The sequence below is a fragment of the Helicoverpa zea genome, chromosome 29 (assembly GCF_022581195.2).
Source record: "Helicoverpa zea isolate HzStark_Cry1AcR chromosome 29, ilHelZeax1.1, whole genome shotgun sequence".
Lineage (NCBI taxonomy): Eukaryota > Metazoa > Arthropoda > Insecta > Lepidoptera > Noctuidae > Helicoverpa > Helicoverpa zea.
Window position 1 is genome coordinate 4,284,826 of NC_061480.1, and position 20,582 is coordinate 4,305,407.

The following is a 20,582-nucleotide window of genomic DNA, read 5'->3' on the forward strand; positions in this document are numbered from 1 at the left end:
ATCCCGTGGGAACTACTTCCCGTACCTGGATAACAAGTAGCCTATAGCCTTTCTCGATAAATGCGCTATCTAACACTGAAAGAAATTTTCAAATCGGACCAGTAGTTCCTGAGATTAGCGCGTTCAAACAAACAAACTCTTCTGCTTTATAATATTAGTATAGATTACTAACGATCAGAAGATAAATAAAAACTTACAGGTCCCTACTGGAAATACAGTGCCCAGCAGTGAGGATAAACTTCTCACTGATGAGGGATCCACCGCAGAGGTACTGAAGATCTTCGATCGTGTCTCCGTAGCCAACCATCACCTGGAACCAGAACAATGAGATATTAGACTGAATATCCACAAGAATTGAGGAGATTGTGGCTAAGTAGCAACCGTGCGGGTTGATTGATCATAAAATAACGCGTGATGTAGTTGGGGCGTGGATGGCTGACCATCTTGTCTTTGTATTTGAAATTGGTGGGTCATATGAAATTTGGTAGTCGTTACGGGTAATCGGAAGCCAGCTTTGACAACCAGTATAACAAAGGAGTATCGGGTTGCTCGAGTTGAGAAGGTCGGATAAGCAATCGTTCCATGTGGCAAACGGGTATTCTGTTGCATCTATTTAGACCCTGGCATAGCGGTTGAAACACCAGCCTGTCAATTAAAATGTTGTGCGGGTTCCATTCAGGTCTGGCAAAAGTTATGTGTACTTACTTATATTACTATAATTTTTATAAGAAGTGTTTTGTTTTGTATAATTTTATAGTTTAAATTCTATCATTATTTAGCGAATGTTGGTTAACCTATAATTGGCGACTGTGTGTGTAAGTCCTAGTAATAACTGAAATTGTACTCTAAGCTTTATCTACACAGAAGCTGTTGGAAAACCCTTTAATAAATAAATAAATATTATCTTGGACACCAATGACTTATTTAAGGAAAACATCTCGAGGAAACGTGGAACACACGTGGTGATAAAATCTCAACCCTTCTCTGTAAGAGGATGCCTGTGCTCAGTAGTAAGCTGATGAAGATGATGATAATGAACAATAAAATCCCTCACCATATGAGGAAACTCGTACTGAGCAGCATCAACTCCTCCGATGATCAGATCATCAGCAGTATGGTAGCAGTGCTTGCCCCTGGTCATCCCTCCGGTAAGAGCCATGCCTTTCTCACACGGGTATATGTACTTCTCCTGGTATTCGATGCACTCTGTAACATGAAGATTGATTTTATTAGGGTTCTGCAGTGTGAGTCTATAAGACTTCACTCTAAACTTCGCATCTGAATCCGCCGTGAGTTTCGTGATTGGCATTCTCAAACTACACTAGCGCTACTCTTGCGAGCGTGTTTGCGAGTTGAACTAAATTAAACTCGAGATTTTGACAGATAAAGTATGAGATGACTTTTAGAACGTTTTGAACCGAATGCAAAGTGAGAGTGAATAGCGAAGTGAAATGCGTATTGTTGTCTGTATTTTATAGAATCGACGTACTGGACCCAGAGAGTTAAATGGGACCCTATTTCTAAGACTTCGCTGTCCGTCTGTCACCTGGTTGTATGTCATGAAACGTGATAGTTAGACAGCTGTTCATAGAAGATGTATTTCTGTTGCCATTGTAACAACAAATACTGAAAACTATATGTATATTAATTAATAGATACATATTATAACATGAAAAAAGAAATATTTTATTTCGACTCGCACTTAGCCGAATTTTAAAAGCAACTCGAGCTTAACCCCAGGTTTTTGCTTGAAAGGTCCGAACAAGTAAACGTAACTACAACTACTAATTAATATTGAAATTTCATTTATGACATAATCTCAGTCGAGTGGCGAAATTCTCTCGCTCAGTTTTCATTATACATATATACGCCCGTATGAGGTCAGATAGGCAGTCGCTCCTAGTGGCACACTGATACTCAGCTGCATCCAGTTAGACTGGAAGCCGACCCCAACATATTTGGGAAAAGACTAAGCAGAGGATACTCTTTTCCCCTACTTGTGTTTGTCTTATCTTAATTTCTTTTTAAAGAGAAGAAAACGGTCTACTTACTATCAAAAGCCTTCTGTCCTGTCTTGGGGGCAGTCAGGGTGGGGGAGATAGCTTCACACTGCGACCCCTGGCCTCCTACATCGTGATAATCATACGTTTCTGGGATATACTCCGTAGTTGTTGTTACTACTGGCCTGGAAGAATATAATAATTCGCACATTAATTTTTTAACATTATTTTTTTTTTTCTTAGCCCTTATTGTCCCACTGCTGAGCAAAGGCCTCCCCATTTTGTTTCCACACCTCTCGATCTTTAGAGTTCGATTTTTTAACATATTCCATACATTTTTAAATCCTACTTCCTACTTATATTATAAATGTAAAAAGTTTGTGAGAATGTGTGGATGTATTTTTGTTATTCCTCCACGCAAAAACGGTTGCACCGATTTGATTGAAAGAACAATGTCAGGTTTCGGCCCACTCAATGAACTTTTAAAACTGAATTCTCACGTACACAAAATTCTTTACTACAGCAATTTACATATAAAATACTAACTTCTTATAAAATAGTTAATTGTTATCTAGAACTTTTCCAAAAAAAAAAATCATATTAATAAGTAATTATTTTGTTTATCGAGTTCAGGTTTTTCGTTTGAATAATTTGGTTTTGAGAAGTTCAATGCAAAAGTGGAAAACATAGAAAAGCTTCTGACATTAAACTACACAAAAAACTGTAAGAATTTTCACTGTACATGAAATATTTTTATTGAGCCTAAGTTACTATGGACGTCTGATATTGTTCTTTGGTATGTAGATAGGTGATACCCTGGATTAACACATAGGCTTCTTTTTATCAACACACCACGCGGGTGAAGCCAGACGCTAGTATTAAATATTAGTATATAAAAAAACATTAACAAATATAACAAATAGATAGATAGCCATCGATATCGATATATAAAAGTTTATTTTCTTGCTTTTAAATGTTTTTGAATGGACTCTACATATTGTCTTAAAAAGAGTGTCTATGGAGTTTCTTGCCGGCTCTTCACCATGAGACCAACTTTTTGGAACCGTGCAACTAATGTGATGTTTCATAAGAGCCTACGGAGGCCTGTTTGAAATAAAAACATTGGACTTTGATTTAGGACATTTTCTTACCGTTTAGTAGTGGTCAAGGGTGGAGGCATAGGTACTGGGTTAGCTCTTCCATCTAGACAGCATACTACCGGATCCGAAAGTTTGAACGAGCATATCTGTTGAACAAAAAAAACATTTAAATTAATTGTTACCATTTTTTTATTACATATCATTTTAAATCTAGGATAGTTTTGTGTCTGTGTTGCACTTTACGACAAAATTGCTAAACCAATTTAAATAAAATTTGGTACTGATTACGGTGGAAGGAATATTCATCCTTCGCGCATTCTTTTAAAGTAAATACGTACGAATTGCGTGACCGGGTTATTTGACACATCTATTGAAGATTTCTGGGTTTTAGGAAAACTGTTCATCATTTCGTCCATGGTATAGATACTATACTCAAAAACCCATGGAAAGGCGTAGGCTACTTTTTATTCGAGTAAATGGTTCTCTCAGGCCATAGCTAAATAATTAACTCTTATTTTCCTCAATAGCTTACACATTAAAACCTCCCATTAAGGTCCGCATATTACCTTAAAAGTCTTATCATGTAGGTATGATACCTAGAAATTACGTAGGGTGTACGGAAAACCCCAATATTATTATTTCATCAGTGGTATAACTTTGTTTAACCTACAAAACAAAAGAAGACGAGTCATTAAAAGTATTATTTATAACCACAAAAGTATGGTTAATACTTAATTTATTTGTTTGTAAAGGACATTGTTCAATTTTGGCCTAAGAACCGATGTGAATATAAATTATACTATAATTTTTATTTATTTTTATATTGTTTGAAACATATTTTAGTATTCCACGGACACTTCAAATAAATAAATTCCAAATAAAAAGTAGGGTCACAATTATTGATGCCTTATAAAATGTGTCCGTTTATCTAGTAGAGTAGTCTTTTCCTAGATCTAGAAGAGAACATATAGAGCTGTACATAGTATTGTTGATTTTTTGTATAGTGTAGTTTGATAATACTACTCTGATATTTCACGCAAGCTTGGTTATTTTTTATTTATAACCTCAAAATATTAACTTTTTTCGTAATTATTTTAGTTTCCTGAAGTGTCCGTTCGTGAAAACTTATTTCATAGGATTCCATATAATTTTAAGAGTTTATAGAAGTCACTTTCCATTCGAACGGTTCTTAGGCAGAACATGTATGGAGCCGGAACAATGTCCTTTACAAAGAAACTACTCCATAGCATGGTTTTTCAAAACTACAATGTAACTAAAGATCATCATCATCTCCTGAGCCTTTTCCCAACTATTTTGAACTATGTTGGGGTTGGCTTCCAGTCTAACCGGATGCAGCTGAGTACCAGTATGCCACAAGGAGCGACTGCCTATCTGACCTCCTCAACCCAGTTACCCGGGCAACCCAATACCTCTTGGTAAGACTGCTATAGCTGTCGGAATTTCGTCGGAATCACAATTCAGAATCCGGTTAATGGTAATTAATAGTAATTAATTTTAAATGAGACACGTGTCTTTTAGTCATTTAAAACAGATTAAAACTTTAATTAACCTAAATAAATAATATATAACGAGTTACGTAAAAGTGGTTTAGTTATGTCAGTATTTCTATATTTTCCCGTTTTTAGCTCCATTACATAATAGACTTTGTAATAGTAAATAATAATCCTATTTTAATAATCCTATATTCGTATTTACATTGTTATTATTTACCTACTATTTAATCTGGTCCTAAAGGAAAATTAATTACAATGCATAATAGCAGCGTTTTACCTGAAATAAAACGCATATTAAATACTTACCTTATTTGAAGCTTACTAGTTTGAGATAGGCACCTACGTGTTTTCCGCTTTTATCTCTGTCCTTTTCTACCCCATATCTTGCATCTCTCTCGCACACCGACCAGTTTCACTCCCCACCAGGCAGGAGGCGACGAGTGTTCTCGGCGGCCACAGTTCGTCATTGAGTCGAAAACACCAGGCAGAAATTAAAATGTAAGCTTCAAATAAGGTAAGTATTTAATATGCGTTTTATTTCAGGTAAAACGCTGCTATTAAATTCTTGACCGTTATTTGAAGCTTACTAGTTTGAGACGTGTTTGTTATCGCCTGGTGGAAGTGGACGCCAATGTGAGCAAAAGCACAATGAAATTGTGTATGTAAATAGGTACTTAGGTACACGAGTAATCACATGTAAGTATGTGTATTGCATCCTGGAATACTAATGTAATCAAAGTTAACTGGTACTGGTACTCAGCTACATCCTGTTAGACTGGAAGCCGACCCCAACATAGTTGGGAAAGGGGCTCGAAGGATGAGTAATAAAAATTAAAAGAGAGATGCAAGAACAAAAGCAAAAATTGATTTCATTTTCTAATAGTAATTAACAAAAACATTGCGATACTTCTTAATAACAATAGTAACAAAAATATAGACATTAATCAGCTGGATTAATTAAATAATCGAGATAACTTGCTACTTCTATTTAGTGGGTATCTTTCCCTTCTGTAAAAATGGGCAAATGTATTGCCTGATCGCCAATTACCCTTTGCTAATATATCGTCCAAAGGTATATTGTCAACACAGATTTTGACGCTACCGCCGAGTGGAAGCTTCCTGGGGTTGTAGTTATTCCTGCCTCTTTTAACAATGTCTTAATCCACCCGCATCATCTTTCGGGTGCCTGCCTTTGGTTGGCCTCTAACGGATATAAATAAATTTAAGGAATTAGCCGATGTCCGTCTATCTTCTAACAAGGCTTTAGTCTTTCTGACCCAATACACTGGACTTAGATTTATATTTTCCTGATTATCCATCAAACAACAACCCGACTGCCTATGACTAGAACTGTCGGTCTTAGAGCCAAAGACTGGCCATAAGATTAAATTATCTTTGTTGTTTTTGAAATGTTCTGGGTCTATTGCAAGCAAGGAAAGATCATGGACTCGCCTTTCCGAAACAAGCTAGCAAAAGAAAGAGCAGCAGTGTGCCTGGAAGTTGCAAATGGATTATTCTCGTCTACGTTTACTGCACTTAAGTAGATTACCAATTGGTCAATATTCCAGATGGACGGCTTCCCGGGGAACAGGTTTGCTCAGCGCTATTGATTTTAAAATGTGTCCGACTAGAACGTGTGAACCTAGCTCTAGAGTGGTTTCTGCATTGCATAGTGTAGCTATAACTGACTTGTGTAATAAAATAGTATTGTATGCTAGTTTATTTACTATGTGTAAGTCCGCTAAAAATTGGGTAAGTATAGGTCCAAATAGGGATTCAAGGATTCATAGGATCCAATTTCATACTTTTCGCCCCAATTTAACCATCGACTCCAAGCTGATTGATAAGTGTTGCGTGTGGATTGAAGAAGACTTCAGTCGGAGAGACTCCTTGTCCCTCCCCCCCCCCATTTCCTTGACCTTGGCAGGGGGTATCCCCGTTGCTGTGTCTATCGGTTTCTGCTCGAGGTTCATCAATGTGTAGGGTACTGCTAATGATCGGGACTTCAAATCTGCTCGCCAAAATACCTGGTGCCACCGAAGGAACTACTATGAGATTAACTCCCGTTCCTGAATTGAGATGACTGAGGACCTACGGTATAAGGTAAGGTGGCGGTAATACCCATGCTAGCGGGTAAGTCAAAACTTGAGAAAAATGCATCGTGGAACCCCGCTTTCGGGTCCTTCAGATCTAGGGGCACGTAGTACACAACTATGTGTCCCTGGGCTCGCTTCGAGGCAAATAGGTCCACTGCTGATACAAGATGCCACTCCGGTGGAGGTTTGTGTCGGGAGAGATGGTCTGCCTGACTGTTGAATAGGGCTGGTATATGATTCACGACGTGATAGATTTGATACAGCTCAAGATAACTGAATACTCTGTACGTCAAGTTCGGTAGGCTCCTTGATCGGGTGCCACCTTGATTTCTTAGATATGACACCACAGTCCCATTTCTGCATTGAAAAATGGCTGTTGATCTCTTTAGCAACTTGCCGTGATTTTCCAGTTAATACTGCAAGCATCTCTTTCAGCATGTCGATTCTATAAAATATCACAACTCACTTCGACATCACTCTCACTTCGACTTCGATCTAAAGGTAGAATTCCGTGGACGCGACAATAGTCAACCTTTGAAAATGTATGGCACCGTTGTCGAGGCCCGTGACAGTCGCGCGCGGCCGACGAATTTCGTAAGCTGCTCGCGGCATTGTCAAAAATTTAATTCTGGTTTTACTAAAATTCTATAGATGTTATTAAGCGCTAGACCATGTTGAGAAGCGTACGGCCGCGAGCGGCTCACGAAATTCGTCGTCCGCGCGCGACTGTCGCAGCCCTCGGCAGCGGTGCCATACATTTTCATAGGTTGACTTTTGTCGCGCGCGGCTGCGACAATCGCGACCCACGGAATTCTACCTTAAAGTTTCGTGATTGACATTGTCAAACTACACTAGCGCTTCACTATCGAGCGTGTTGACAAGTTGAACTAAATCAAAGTCGAGATTTTGACAGATTTGTCAAAATCTGTCTATCTATAGGGGAGGTAGGGGAGAGATGGGCAGTTGGGAGACATGATCAAATCAGAATAAAAGGGGGGTCCTTTTATTCTGATTTCTGATCATAGTTTTGTTTTTTTTAATTGGGTAGTTTACGTTACCGACTGGTAACGGTGTTCATCCATAGACTATCTGTCATTTCTGTGAGTTGTCAAGAACAAACACTCGTAAAAGTACTTAAATATTTTGTTGCGGTTTCGGATCGTTATAAAGAGAAAACTAATGAAAGGTATGTGTATTTTCTATTATTAATTATTGATTGTCAAAATCTCCAGTTACAATTATAGTAAGTCGATGCAATCCACACCTATTATACCTTTAGAAGAGAGTACTACAGCAATAGTTAATGGGCCCCACGTTTTTATTTTAGTCTAATATGACCGGGACCACCTACGTAGGTTGACAGGTAAGTAACTATTTTTTATTTTCTAGTTTTCAGTGCACATAAGATAAAACCGTTTAACTTAAAAGTTTTTTTACCGATTTTTTTTTCATAAACTAAGTCAAAAGTGTCCAATGCTCTCTATGGTAGGGAGGCTCTTCTTCGTCAGTGAAAATTTGTGAGGTTATAAATCTGCGCGAAAAATCCTTTATAGAATCTTGTTTCAGGTACCGTTGCCAACTTGATCTAGAGACTATTATATTTAAAATAGTGTTTAAATAAAGTTCTAAGTGTTTTAAAGTGATTAAGTGCCTACATTTAACGATGGCTAGAATGTTTTTGCTTAAATCTTTATTAGAAGAAGCTCATGCTTTAGATAATTTAGAAAAGCGTCAACAATCTGCTAGAATTCGTAGTTTACCTTTATTAACTCGCGATGATGACTATGTGAGCATATATAGATTGTCAAAGGAGCTAATTGACCAACTGGAGTCTGATTTACTGCCCCTGATAAAGCCCACAAAACGTCGAGGCAAAGGACTTACAACTCGGATTAATAAAATAAACACTTCTTTAATTAATATTATTTTTAACTTTATAACAAGAAATATAAAATTACTTCATGATTTTATCACAATTACGGCGAAAACCGGCGAAAACAAACAAGCTTAAACACAATATGAAGACAGAAGATACCCGATATATTACTTTCCTCTATGACAGAAGAGAAGAAAATATTGTCCACAGATTAATAATGGTATTGGCGCTGTCAGTATTTTTTTTCGTAGGGTAAGCATAGATTATATTCACAGCACGAATTTAGAGATTTCTGTTTATTTTATACTTAAAAGCTGCCTCAAATTCCTTACAATAACAAATTATAACTAAAACATCATATTTAGCTAAAATTCTGTGTCAAAACTGATAAAATTAAAAACTGATTAATCTCGGTTGACATTTTGTCGAGTGGGGAAGTCACTAGCACAGCATTGGTCGATGTCGAGCTCACTTCACTTCGCAAGTGATTAGGTGATGTTTACAGAATGCAAAATCAAGGTCGTTCTGAATCGAATGCGAAGTGAGAGTGAATAGCGAAGTGAAATGCGAGTTGTTGTTCGAATTTTATAGAATCGACGTGCAGGCAGGCCTTGGCCCTGTTGCGCCCCGCTGGGGTTGCTGACAGTATTCTACTTGTGTAGCCCTTTCATTTGATACCCATATTGAGGGGGCTGTGCCATTTTGTGCCGGCGGCCATATTGGATTTAATTAAAGGTGTATACAAAATTTCAGACCAATCGGTTGACAGGAAGAGGGTGAAATTTGAATTACTAAATTTGATCCAAGAATAAATAATAAAACAAACGGGGTGAGCTAAATAAAACCGTTTAAATATCTCGTAATGTTGAAACTGATTGTAATTTTTAGGAAAGCTCTTTCATTATATCTAGCCGAATATAAGAAATGGCAATAAAAGTTGATAATGATCTGTAAAATCTGATTTTTTATGCAATAAATTGTGAAAAAGTGCCCATCCCTCCCCTACCTCCCCTAAAGTATGAAATGACATTACGAATCGAAGTGAAATGCGAGTTGTTGATCGAGTTTTATAGAATCCCAGTACAGATCGCAGTGAAAGCCTTTTTCTCTCTCGTTCCATGAACCCATTACGGGAGTTCCGTTCAGTTGTGCCCCCATCCTACATCGGAGGCGTCCGTGGTTATAAGGTGACAGGGAAGTGGCGAATGAATATCCAAGGTTTGGTGGCAGCTGACCAGCCACCACTTTAGATCTGCTAAGGTATCTGCTGGTAGGTTCAACATTGCTATACTCCATTCACCGAGCCGTGAGCCCACAATGTAACCAAAGAATGACACTTTTTCAAAATGGTGGGTATAACCCGACCGATGACAAAAACGTCACATTTTTATGTAAAATGTTCTTAGTATCTGTGGTCTTCAATTAAGTAGGGTTCTATGTATGACAGTCAAGACTTCTAGGTTCATTTTACATGTAAACGATTTACTACATATTTCATTAAAATTAAGAAAATAATTTACGGCATTTATTATACATATTTGATTTCAATTAAGTTTGAAAAGATTGCATAAGTTCCACAGACATCGTTCTAAAATATCATTTCTAATGTTGTCAGTATATTACTTTCGTAGTTATTTTTATAAAATATGATCATTACTTCAATCGTGACTTATAAGAACCCTTTTTATGGTTTGTTCACCGTTTGGCTCACGGTTCCATGAATAGGGTAGGTATAGATTGCTGTTCAACACTGCATTGAGGATAGTGAGGAGAGCCCGGTAATGCAGTCTGCCGTATGGAACAACGAAAACTTGCGAAGTTTAAAAGTCCTATCAAGCTATGCAGGTCTTCTAAGTTTGTCGTGCTGTTTGTCACGTAGTGCGTTTTGTCATTATCTTGTTGATAATGCTTGCGATTTATTCACTTGCCATCCAAAACATGGTGCAAATGATCCCAAAGTAGGCAAATATATCTTGGCGAGCCACCAGAAAATCGAGATACACAATTATAAGTATCCCTTGAGTTTTCAAAGTTTGAGCCACCCAAATTGGTCACTGTGGCGAAGGTCTTGGGTGCCGTGCTTAAGCCAAATGGTAGGCACGTAATCTGAAGCAGTCTTCTTCTGTATACTAGTCGAAGAACATATCTGTGACCTTCGGCTACCGGAAGGTAGAAGTAAGCCTGGGCGAGATCCACTTGCACAGCCATTCGTCTTTCTGAAGAAACTCTAGCACCCGAAAAACATTTATTAAACTGAAAGGTTCCGTAATTATGAACTTGTTGAGAACCTTGAGATTGAGTATTGGACGGTTCTTTCCGTCGCCTTTTGGGCACAAGAAACATATTGGAAAGAAAGCTGGCAGAATTTGCAGCTATCAATAGAACTTTTTGTTTTATCATTTGGGATATGACGACATCCATCTCTTTGGACTCTCTGGTCAAATCTGGCATTATCTATCAAAGGTGGCTTTTGGCCAATGGTATGCGATACCCAGTTATTATTTTCAACAAGAAAGGCGGAGCTCCCATTTCTTTCCATTGGTCTTGATATAATGTTAGGCAACCCGCCTGGAAAGTCATAACTTACGTGCCTTGTTGGACGCATCAAAGTCCGCCTGCGGTCCTGGACGCTTTCTGTTTCCTCTGTTGGACATGGTTCCTATTGTAATTTACTCGTGATATCCCAAGGGAGCTTTTAGAGTTTTGCGTCACACGCCATTCAGCGTGAGTGTGATTACCATTTCCCTTCGAGGGAAGGTTATAATGGCGACTCTTCGAAAGTCGATCCAAAAAGCCACCCTGCGAGGGTAGATGGCAATGATGGTACGACCCGCAACATGCATGATTGGTACCCTGCGAGGGTCCGTGATAATGAGCCGACCCCTGCGGGGGATGGCTAGTATACTTACTGGTCCCTGCTTTGTAATGATGCTGCTACTCGCAACATGCAAGATTGGTACCCTGCGCGGGTCCGTGATAATGAACCGACCCCTGCGGGGGGTGGCTAGTATACTTACTGGCAGTCCTAGGCGGAGCGTACCAAGTCTTTCAAGGCCGAAAACCATCACACGCCGTGATAATGAGCCGACCCCTACGGGGGGTGGCTAACAGACTTACTGGCAGTCCGAGGGGAGCGTACCAAGTCTTTCAAGGCCGAAAACCATCACACGCCGTGATAATGAGCCGACCCCCATGGGGGGTGGCTAACAGACTTACTGGCAGTCCGAGGGGAGCGTACCAAGTCTTTCAAGGCCGAAAACCATCACACGCCGTAATAATGAGCCGACCCCCATGGGGGGTGGCTAACAGACTTACTGGCAGTCCGAGGGGAGCGTACCAAGTCTTTCAAGGCCGAAAAGCTTTCTTGACACCACCAGCCCTCTTCAAGTGCGGTAGTGACCAGTCCGAACTAAGGAGATGCTGGTTGGACCGCACCTCACACCATTCTTTTTTGTCAAAAAGTTGAACGCCTTGCAGGATTGAACTAGGGCCACAGGTGCCTTAGGAACTTCGGGCTTGCTTTCTTTTCCATAGTCACGTGCACGGGCTGTGGTAGCTTTATTATTTACCGCATCCGTATTTGCTTTATAAGTCACTCATTCTGAAAACAAATTACTGAAAAAAAAAAAAAAGTACACGGAAGAAACTCGTGACAAAAAAGGGGTAGATGTACAAAATATTAACACTTGATTTCGCAAAATCGAATATCGAACGGTAAAACCGTTAACAAATTGTATAAAATATTATAAACTCACCTGTGTTCTGCGAGAGCACTGAGTTTATTTTTCAACGAAATACTACAGCGGTTGGTTAGACCAACCTTCTCGGGCGGAAAACAAGACGCCAATGACGAACTGTGGCCGCCGAGAACACTCGTCGCCTCCTGCCTGGTGGGGAGTGAAACTGGTCGGTGTGCGAGAGAGATGCAAGATATGGGGTAGAAAAGGACAGAGATAAAAGCGGAAAACACGTAGGTGCCTATCTCAAACTAGTAAGCTTCAAATAACGGTCAAGAATTTAATATTATATTATGTAGGTATAAGTATTTTTAAATCTGTGTGTTTGTTGTGTTTATAATATTATTTTACCTTCCCAATATAATAATTCTGCTTGAAATTACCATGGAGCAATAATGATAGCAGTATCTATTAATATTAGTAAACGGTCATAAGCTATACCTAACTATTCTAAGGATATCTTGGACACCAATGACTGTGTTTCAGCATTGACATTGCATGATAAACTGCATGTTAAACTGTAGGTCCCGGCTGTCATTTGAACATCTTTGACAGTCGTTACCGGTCAAAAACCAATAAGTCTGACACCCAGTCTTACCAAGGGGTATTGGGTTGCCCGGGTCACTCCATGTGATAATGTCGGGACACCTTTTTCACACACGGTCGGTTAGCCCCATGGTAAGTTATTTATTAACTTGCTCTCACTCGCATACACTCAGCTTTAACGACTGGAAGCCGACAACTGCCCAGAGAGGATAGTTTAGGCAAAATTAAACTTCCAAGACTATTGGAATCCTAGCCCTTACGTTTTCGCCACCACAAGAAGTGAAAACTAAAAACGGCGCATTTGAAAATGCAGGATATACTTAGCTGTTTTTCTAAGTGAAAAGTTGTTGTACATTTTATGGGGTATCACACTCTTAACAAATGTAAATATACTATATTTGTCATTGTCTCACGCAAAAACTGTAAGTTACCAAGTAAACGCGATTCTACCAAAAATGCAAATTTTTTCGCGAAAAATTAATGTGTTCGCGCACGGCGGTTGCAGTTTCGCGGACATTGTAGAAATGTTCGTACGAAATGTGTTACTGTTTGCTAGAGCAAGTACACCAGAAGAAATATTTCCACACCCAAGTATGGCTCACTCGCTTTGGTGAGATAAAACTTTCATACAGACAGACATGTGTTGCTGGGGAGTTTGTGCCACCATTTCTTCTTCCCAGCAAAAACATATAGGGAGTGGTGAAGGGTGGGCGTTTTTGGGTCTTTTGTTTTCACTCCTCTGTCCGTCCGTCCGTCCATCTGTCACCAGGCTCTATCTCATGAAACGTGATAGTTAGAGACTTGAAATTTCATCACAGATCACAGATGATGTATTTTTCTTGCCGCTATAACAACATATACTGAAAACTAAAACATTATAAATATTTTGAAGGGCTTCCATACAATAAACGTGATTTTTTTCTCCGTTTTATAAATTAACTAGCTGTTGCCCGCAACTTCGTCTGCGTGGGCAATATAGAATCGTCAAAATACTACTTATCCCGTAGGTGCATTCTTTCACGTGACAGTATAATTAGGATTAGCACTTAGCAGTCGCATAGATTCATTGATCAAGGTTGTGTTGTGGATGTGACCATTTATCTAAACAAAAGAAGTAAAGTTTGTGACGTTGTTCAGCCAATTTGGAAAATTATTACGTATGGTGCGTAAGTAATTTTCACAGGAAACAGCTATAATCTATGTCTACATGCTTTGAGTCTGACAAAGCTGTCATTTGTACATTTTCTGCAGCTGCTGCGACTAATCAGAGGCCAGAAAGTCTGTCAGTCTTACCATAATATGGATATCGTCTTGTGTAGTTGACTGGATTGTAGACAGGTAGTCGCTCCAAGCAAAATATTGGTACTCAAACAGATTCGGTGACTGGAAGCCAACACCAACATAGTTGGGGAATAGCTGGATGGATGATAAAATGAGTCATCATCATCAGCAGGCGCATAGGATAGGATAGTTTCACTTACTCATGGTAAGGCTGACCCCACATTAGGCGTGCGCGATCCTCGGGCGTGTGAGTAGCGCGGGCGTCGCGAGCGCGCTGCGTGAACGTCGCGTTTTGCTGCCCTGCGGCATGTGTGAAGAGTGCAAGCGACGCGCTCGCGGCGAGCACGCGGCGCTCGAGTTGCGTTCTTACCCCTTCGCCTGCTATCCCCGCCGCCCGCTAAACGCCTTAGCAGTTAAACGTCAAGGAGAGCGGCGCGTGCGCGCCGCGAGCGCGCTGCAAATGCCGCAGGGCAGCAAAACGCGACGCTCACGCAACGCGCTCGCGACGCACGCGCGGCGCCCGCGCTACTCACACGCCCGAGGATCGCGCACGCCTAATGTGGGGGAGGCCTAAGCCGGGACTCCACCGAAATGTTTGCATTAGTTCACGAATAGGCAAAATGTACGTATCTGTGAGAGTCCATTTCATGTGTTCGTACTTGAAACCTGTAGTTTTGCCAAGATTTTCAGAATGTACGCTCGCAATTTGTCATTTCTTGGTGGAGCCAGCAAATCAAAAGAAACATAAGTGTTGTATACTGTGCGTCACTACCGCACACCGGGAAAATTTCGCTCTTGCGGAGGACGTTTATATACCATATTTTGTGTCATGTAAACAGTGTGTTACGTAAACAGGACGACAGTAAGTATCCACCGAAACACTTTCAAAGATCTGATGAACGAACAAATCAGACCTGACTTGGTCACCTGGGGCCAATCAGAGCTCTATGAAGCGATAATACGCTTTGGCTCCTACTGTTATTGTGGTTTCTGAAAATTTATTCACCTCATTCAACGATGAATGTAATTCTGATGGTACTATTAAGAACACTTGCTTAGCGCAGAAGCTGACGTTGGCAGGTCAACTCTTTTGACTTCTCGAATAGGATACCATTGGTTTTTGTGCAATGCACACCTGCAATGCATTGTGGATTAGGATAGGATATAGGTGGATAGGATTTGCAAAAGAGAACAATTCTGTCTTTGTGATTAAATGACATCAAACATAGTTTTATATAAAAGGTGTTTTTTAGGGTTTTTAGACTTGGCTCGGGTCTTACTGAGACTGTTCGTAATCGTGAACAGTATATTTGCGATCAGAAGTTGAAAGTAAGCATGTCTCTGGTATGCGGCGCGTAATTTGTACGTTTTCAGACGCATAAAACATTTTACGTGTGTATGGTATTAAATAGAGAGAGCTCCCATTTCTTATCTGCACTTTGTATCTGGGCTTGTTTTTAAAGCTACAGAATCCTACATTACCTTCCTCACGCTTAGCAGCGCTTGCGAGAGATAGATCCTCATTTCTTCTAGGATTAAGTTTACATATTTTGCATCAGAAAAAATAATCAAGGTCTACTTAATACTACTCACTCAAAGTAATTTGTTTTAAGGCCACCACATTAGTGGAAGATAAGCTAAACTATGTTTATGAAAAAATCCTGATATGAACTCCATCTGTAACTTTAAATGATAATTAATTGTTCCACTAAAGTCATCATTTTTGACATAATGTTCAAAAAATAATTAAGATGGCACCGTTTTAAATTTGGCTGAGAACTATTAATTTTCTTTTCATCAAGGTAATAATTATAGTTGGATTTTGATGTGGCACGGCAAACTGACAAACACTATTGAAATGTCTATCGAAAAATTACACTACGTGTTAAAATATGGTGAATTACGGAAAATACACAACTCCATCTGTTGAAATAATAATCCTCTATAAAGAATGTATGGTAATATTGTCATTTACCACCTCGCTCCTTTGACAAATTTGATGTATTTTATTTACCACAGATGGAGCTACTTTAACCGTGGCTAAACAAAATTTTCATTTTTTTTTCTTCCGAAGTTACTTATAAAGGTGTGATTTTCTGTGTAAAGATTAATAATAGGCCGATCAACTAATATAAGTACAACATTCAAATGTACAGTTTTGACAAATAGATTGCGTGTCGTAATATTTTACATCTTGAATTCACAAAATTAATCATATCTTTTGATAGAGTGAATCGATTTCGATGAAACAAAAACTAAGTAATACCCCAAGCTACGTAGAATTTTTGTATATAAGCATTGTCTGCATTTAATTCGTAGATTTTACGTGAATCCCGAACAAACAAACAGATAAACAGACAAACAGACAAAAATGACAAAAATGATGGAAATGGGTTCTGTTAGTTATCCTTTAAAATGCTGGCTATTTTTTTTGTCAATTTCTTCAATGTACAAAAATTACTTTTCTACAGATTTATTATATGTATAGATATAGATGTTAAGGAACCCTTCGTGAGCGAGTCCGACTCGCACTTGGCCAGTTTTTTAAATCTTTTTATAATTATATGTACCTGAGGGTTTCTCCTATGCTTGATGTCCTCAATAGCAGTTCGACATTGACCTAAGACCGTGCAGACACCAGTCATACCATCTTTAACGCAGGATTCACCTGAAATTAGAGAAAAAAATAAAATGAGATAGGTATTATAATTTACGAGAGACCAATATTCAGTCAAGGCTGCTGTTCTCCAACGAGATCAGCCAGCTGCGCAGGACATATTATAGTGCACCAGCATTTGCTTGGACGCAGGTGCACTCACTATTCCTTCACTCTCATAGCGCGATGGAACGGTAATCCGACAACACCGGAGAGAGATCACAAGCACGACCGACATTTACGTACTCTCTGATGCACGGGTGTATCAATCACCAACTTCTAGATTTCGGGCTGCTTTGAGAAAGTTTCTAAAACCCACAAAGGAATTTCGGCCCCACTCGGATATCGAACCGTGGACAGGCGACCATCTTTGCCAAAACGAATTCAGAAACGCAATTTTCAGAAGGCACTTTAAATTGGTGGGTCCCGGCTGTCATTTGAATACCTTTGGCTGTCTTTGCAGGTAGTCAAAAACGAGAAATTTCGAAAACCAGTCTTGCCAAAAGGTATCGGGTTGCCCAGGGTTCGAGAGATATCTTTACGTATCTAAATGTAAGTCCTCCTCTTTGACACCAAAGATACTGTTTACACTGTTTAATTTTACAATATTAAGACTAATTATCGCACTCTGAGCCACAAGATACAAGCTGCTCTTAATTTATGGCTCAATGACAATGTTAGGTTAGATAATTTTGGTAAAAAACTTTTTTTTTATGTATAAATACACACATCAAAAGTGTCTAGGGATCAACATATATTTTTGCAATAACTTTTCTCCTGATTGATATTAATTAAAATTTTCTTTAAGGATTCATCAAATAAAGTGTTTTCGTTTGTCACAGTAACGATAAACCAAGTCACCTTTGCACTAATAAAGAAATTTGCCATTTTCCTAATAAAGGGATTTTTGACATTTGAAACACTAACACAAAAGTTCGAAAAAAAAGACTGAAATAACAGTTTTCTTTAAAAGTTTATTGGGTAACTTAAACAATTAATAATCCGTGTTTCTACCGCGAACACTAACAACACAAGAACATCGGTTTGGCATACTCAAAATGAGTTCATCCAAATCACGATGTGGAATGGCCGCCCATGTTCGTTGCAACAACAAAAAAAGGTCTTCTTGCGACTGGATACCCTCCATATTCGGCAGAGCTCTTCTCTGTAGCATATCCCATGCATGCTCAATCGGGTTCAAGTCTGGCGACTGAGCAGGCCAGGGCAGGACATTGATGTTAGCTGCCGCGAGAGTCTGTCTTACAACTCTTGCGGTGTGCGGTCGTGCATTATCATGCATTAACTGAAATAAGGGACCGATTTGCACTTGTAGAGGAACGATGACGTCTGATACAATCGTCTCAGCATAAATTTGAGCGTTGAGGTTGCTTCTGATCCAAATCAACTCAGTTCTTCCGCCGATCCAAATACCCGCCCATACCATGATGGTTCCACCACTATAAGGATGGACTTCCTGGCAGGATTTTAATCGCTGTTGGCGTCCAGGGGTTCTCCAGTGTCGTATACGTCTTGTATCCGGTCTCATACCAAAACGAGACTCATCAGAAAAGCACACGAAACGCCATTGTTCTTCTGCCCAATTTCTGTGTTCAAGAGCCCATTGATATCGAATCCTACGATTGTGCATTGCTATAGGTGGTACCCGTAGCGGTCTTCGGGAATGAAGGTTCACTTCATGCAAGCGGTTTCTGACTGTTTGGTCGCTAATTAAGTTCCCTGAAGAGTGATGAAGCCTCACGGCTAACATCATGGCGGTTATTGTTGGAGCTCTTCGAGTTAAGATTTGAATGTATCGGTCTTGTCTCCGTGTGGTGCAGCGATACCGTCCTCCATGGCGCTCAGCTACGGTACCAGTGCTTCGGTAACGTGTCCAAAGTCGACTGATAACACTCTGACTTGTATTCAGAGCTAAAGCCACAGTACGTTGCCGGGAACCAGCTTCTATCATTCCCACGGCTCTGAGCATTTCTTCCCTGCTTAAATGACGTCGCCGCTCCATAATAACGTTGGTTTTAATCAGTAGTAGGGAAACAGTAGCACTAATAATGTCTTCAATGCGTTGTATGTGTTTATAGGGAAAATATTGACAGCTGATTTTCATCTTTTACTCGAATTTGATTCACAGTTCCTGATTCAAATTATGAAATGCACCAAAAAGGATCCATATAAATTTATAAAATCATAAATTTATTACAAAGCCACATCTCAATCTCAAGAAATCCGCATAAAAATGCTTGATCCCTAGACACTTTTGATGTGTGTAGTTACGCCTACCTACCAACAAAATCTTTAACCGTCATCATCATCATCATCCTCCTGCCCTTATCCCAATTTCATTTGGGGTCGGCGCAGCATGTTTTCTTTTCTTCTTCCATACTCTTCTATCTGCCGTCATCTCACAAGTAACATTCTTTCTTACCATATCTACTTTCACAAAAGTAAAAAAAACAAAAGTAAAAAATCTTTAACCGTCTTACCACAAAAACTTTTTAACGTCAGTTTAAGACTTGTCTAAAAAAATGTCAAATTATGACGTTGACATATGGTTCATTTTGGAGCCACATTTTTTTAGACAAGTGTAAAACAGTGGTTAAAGTTTTTGTAGTAAGGCCATAAGTATTTAGATTGATAGATAGATAAAACATTTATTCAGGAGCACACAATAAGAAATAAACAAAACAAAAAGAGGGTAAGAAGAGAAACATAAAATACAAACAGAAATGAGTATTTAATTTCTTATCAGAGACCTAAAACACTAGACTTATTTTTAAGATAGCAGGTTAACAGTTTATCAAAACTTTCATATCATAGGACTGACCTCATTATGTACTGGGAAAATTCACAATGCAAAAAAATATGCGTTTAGGTAGATAATAGATACTGAAAAGGAGCCTATATTATTATATTATTTCTCAGGCTCTAGCTAAATTGTCTGTATACTTACCAAACATTTAAACAGGTTCAGTTATTTTGGAGTGAAAGCCCGATAAACAGACAAAGACATTAAGAAAAGACAGCAGCCCAGCAGTGAGACAATAAAAAGGCTGTTGATTTTAAGGAGCCAATTTTGTGTTGGCCCACTCGGTAAAGAACCAACCTCTCAAGTATGAGGGCTTGGGTTCGCTTTCAGGTCAGGCAAGTACCAATGCAAATTTGTATGTAATTTCTAAGTAAATCTTGGACCCAAGACTATGTTTCGGAGAGCACGTTAAACTGTAGATCCCGGTTGTCATTGATCAAACATCCTTGACAGTCGTTACGGGTAGTCAGTCAGAAGCCAGTAAGTCTGACACCAGTCTAACCAAGGGGTATTGGGTTGCCCGGGTAACTGGGTTGAGGAGGTCAGATAGGCAGTCGCTCCTTGTGGTACTCAGCTGCATCCTGTTAAACTGGAAGCTGACCCCAACATACCTAGTTGGGAAAAGGCTCGGGAGATGATGATTGTAAAGAGGCATGAGTAAGAAAGACCGAATTGCATTTTAGCGGTGATTTTTACCGCTAACCGATAAGCTGAAGTTGGTCAAGTATCTTACGGTACTTATCAAAAAACCCGTATGAATGTCCCAGTGAACCTTACTAATGTCATAAACTAACTGTCCCCTGCACTTTTGCCTGTGTAGTGTGGAAATTACTTCGCGCATCTGGATAGATAGTAGCTTATAGCCTTGCTTGATAAACGGGCTAAAATATTCTTTTCAAATCGAAACAGTAGTTCCTGAGGTCAGCGTCAACTTCTTCGTCCTGCCCTGTTCCCA

At 39.4% G+C, this 20,582-nt stretch overlaps 1 protein-coding gene across 1 annotated transcript in view; it reads right to left on the reverse strand.

The window, feature by feature from the left end:
* The window catches only part of LOC124643921, a 33,188-nt gene that overhangs the window by 11,511 nt on the left and 1,095 nt on the right, over positions 1 to 20,582 (reverse strand). The window contains exons 2-6 of the mRNA XM_047183047.1: positions 16,721 to 16,818; positions 3,152 to 3,246; positions 2,052 to 2,185; positions 1,055 to 1,206; positions 198 to 310 (exon numbers count right to left, since the gene is read on the reverse strand). Of these exons, the coding sequence (XP_047039003.1) occupies positions 198 to 310; positions 1,055 to 1,206; positions 2,052 to 2,185; positions 3,152 to 3,246; positions 16,721 to 16,818 (592 nt within the window). The remainder of the gene's footprint in view (positions 1 to 197; positions 311 to 1,054; positions 1,207 to 2,051; positions 2,186 to 3,151; positions 3,247 to 16,720; positions 16,819 to 20,582) is intronic.